Raw genomic sequence first — 3,088 nt, 5'->3', positions numbered from 1 at the left:
AATTATTTTAAAATAAATATTTTATATATTATTAAAAGTAATTTTAATATAAAACAAGATAATTAAGGCAAAAAATTAAAAAAAAAATACTTAAAACTTATTGTAAATATCTCACTTATATTATTTATTTGCTATGTTGCACAATATTTTTTATACGACAATACTAAAAAGAGTTTCAAAGACACTTTTTATGATTTTAAAATAACAAGTTCTTTTTTTGGAATTGTACGTATTTAATGTATTATAAATTAAAATTGATAATTTTTTATAAGATCTTTTTAACATTTTAGAAGTAACACACAATATTTATTTTGAGTAAAATTATGTGAGAATGACCAAAATTAAATAAATTGACTATAATTAAATAAAAGTCAAACAACACATAATCAAAATAGGATTTAATTGAAATACATAGTCAAAAAGCATTTTATATCGTCAGTTAATCTTAGACGTTAAATATTAAAGTAAGTTTGATTTTTATTAGATGGGTGATGACGATGAATCGACAATGTAATTCTTTTTATATTCGCATTGTATAGTAATTAATCTCATTAAAATATTAAAAATAAAGTGAATAGATTTTCAAAATTAAATACATACTTATTTATACTATCTTATAAAAAACTCACTCCAACAAACCATGGATAAGGATTACCACGTCACTTTAACTTTCTCGAACAAAAAATAAAAAAAAAATTAAAAAAAAACATAACAAACAACAAAACCTAGCTCTAATCCACAACTGACGCGTGTCCTTCTCCCCCCACCATTTTTACCTTCAAATCCACCTCTTATTCCGGTAAGCCTTAGCAAAATTTTGAACTTCACCTTCATTTATGCTTCTCTGACGCCGATACCTGCCACCAATTTTCCGGCATGCTTCTAACTTTCCGTCGCCGGCGACGCCGTTGATAGATAAACTTACCGGTATGAACCGTTCCATGACACACTCGTTCTTGATTTAGAAATGCTAGATCTATTCATCGTTTCACCTGTTCGATCCAAAACTTGGTTTCACAAGAGGAAAAAAATTAACCCCATTTCATCATTCTCTTAACTCTCTCTTCTCACTGATTTCCCTTCCAATTTTCGTTGATACGTTGTTATAATCTGCGAAATTTGTACAGTCATTTATATTATCTGCCTTTGATTTTCGAATTTTCTTTGCTGGCTTTGGGAATTTTTGTATAGTTAGGGTTTGTGATAGTGTTAAGGTTTTAAGGTGTTTTTGAAGTAAGATAAGAAAATTAGATTTTGGTTGAGTTTGAGTTTGTGAAAGTGGCTAAAATGAACATGGCTGTTGCTGAGGAAGAATCAGAGGGAGAGATTCATGTCCCAGCTGAAATTGATTGGAAAATGCTTGATAAATCCAAGTTTTTCTTCCTTGGTGCTGCTTTATTCTCTGGTGTTTCAGCAACATTGTACCCTGTTGTTGTGTTGAAAACTAGGCAACAAGTTGCTCAATCACAAGTTTCTTGTATCAAGACTGCGTTTTCGTTGATTAAAGGCGAGGGGTTTAGAGCTTTGTATCGCGGATTTGGTACTTCGTTGATGGGTACAATCCCTGCTAGAGCTTTATACATGGCTGCACTTGAGGTTACTAAGAGTAATGTGGGGACTGCTACGGTTGGTTTTGGTCTTGCTGAACCAACTGCTGCTGCGATTGCCAATGCAGTTGCTGGTTTGACTGCTGCTTTGGCTGCACAACTTGTGTGGACCCCTGTTGATGTTGTGAGCCAAAGGTTGATGGTTCAAGGTGGTTGTAATTCAAGTGATCCTAAGGCTTCTTCTATTAGATATGTGAATGGAATTGATGCATTTAGGAAAATTGTTAAGACGGATGGTCCTAGGGGTTTGTATAGAGGTTTTGGGATATCGGTTTTGACGTATGCGCCTTCTAATGCAGTGTGGTGGGCCTCATATTCTGTTACACAAAGGATGGTTTGGGGTGGAGTTGGATATTACTTGAGTAACAAGAAAGTTGGGGAAGGGAGTGATAATAACAACGTGACTAATGCATTGAGGCCGGATACGAAAACGATTATGGCTGTTCAAGGAGTCAGTGCAGCAATGGCAGGAGGTATGTCTGCGTTGATTACTATGCCATTGGATACAATCAAGACAAGGCTGCAAGTCATGGACGGCGATGAGAATGGCCGCCGTGGACCAACTGTGATGCAGACAGTTAGGGGTTTGGTTAAGGAAGGCGGTTGGACGGCTTGTTATAGAGGATTAGGACCTAGATGGGCTTCGATGTCAGTGTCTGCAACAACAATGATCACAACCTATGAGTTGCTTAAACGGCTTTCTGCAAAGAGTCAAGATGTTTTGACATGATGAATGATATAATTACCACATCAACGGCAAAGAACAGAGAGAGGGAAAGAGGTTTTTCCCCTCTCTTTTGTCTAAATTCTACTCTTGTCTCATTTGTTTTTTCCTTTTGTTTGGGCTAGCTAGCATGACTGTTTGATCAATGTAAGTCATTGCAGGTGTATATATAAATAAATTCTTTTTTTCTAACCCATTACATTTCTTCTTTTTCATTAAAGTCATGTATATGCTTCATGCTAATTTGGAAGCTTCTTTTGTTAATCATGTGCCCCTCTGGTTCAAAAGATGGATAGCTATTAATTTTCAAATTAAAATAACATCTAGTAGCTAAGAATCCATTGGATTTCAATATTGTGTAGTTTCGGTTTTCAACTTGAAGCTTGTTTATAATGTTATCTAATTAAAGGCTTAAAGAACAGAGTTTTGAGTACAACATTCAAGATACTTAGATGTATTTTTTTAATACTCATAGATACCTAATATGTTATAGATCTATGATATAGATTATAGTTTAGAGTTTATATAGATACATTTCTAGATTTTATGACATTATTAAGTCTTTCTATACTTAAAATTATAGCATGGAAGCTTTCAAAGTGCTATAAAGAAATTGCTAGGATCTTTACTCATTAGTTATGAGAAAATGGGAACAACTTGAATGCATTTTTATTTTATTTTATTTTATTTAGAGCTAGGTTAGGTTCAACTTGTATGCATTTTGTTTTTTTATATTATATAGAGCTAGATTAGGTTC

The 3,088-nt window shown here is 33.5% G+C and overlaps 1 protein-coding gene across 1 annotated transcript; it reads left to right on the top strand.

The window, feature by feature from the left end:
* The first annotated feature begins 756 nt into the window (after positions 1-756).
* On the top strand, positions 757-2,530 carry LOC127076313 (uncharacterized). Its single transcript, XM_051017934.1, has one exon. The coding sequence runs from the start codon at positions 1,288-1,290 to the stop codon at positions 2,335-2,337; it is 1,050 nt and encodes a 349-aa protein (XP_050873891.1). The 5' UTR covers positions 757-1,287; the 3' UTR covers positions 2,338-2,530.
* Positions 2,531-3,088: the final 558 nt, after the last annotated feature.

The sequence above is a fragment of the Lathyrus oleraceus genome, chromosome 4, assembly GCF_024323335.1.
Source record: "Lathyrus oleraceus cultivar Zhongwan6 chromosome 4, CAAS_Psat_ZW6_1.0, whole genome shotgun sequence".
In the NCBI taxonomy this organism is placed as follows: Eukaryota; Viridiplantae; Streptophyta; class Magnoliopsida; order Fabales; family Fabaceae; genus Lathyrus; species Lathyrus oleraceus.
Note: the sequence above shows the minus strand (reverse complement) of the source record. Positions and strands in the feature narration are given on the sequence as shown.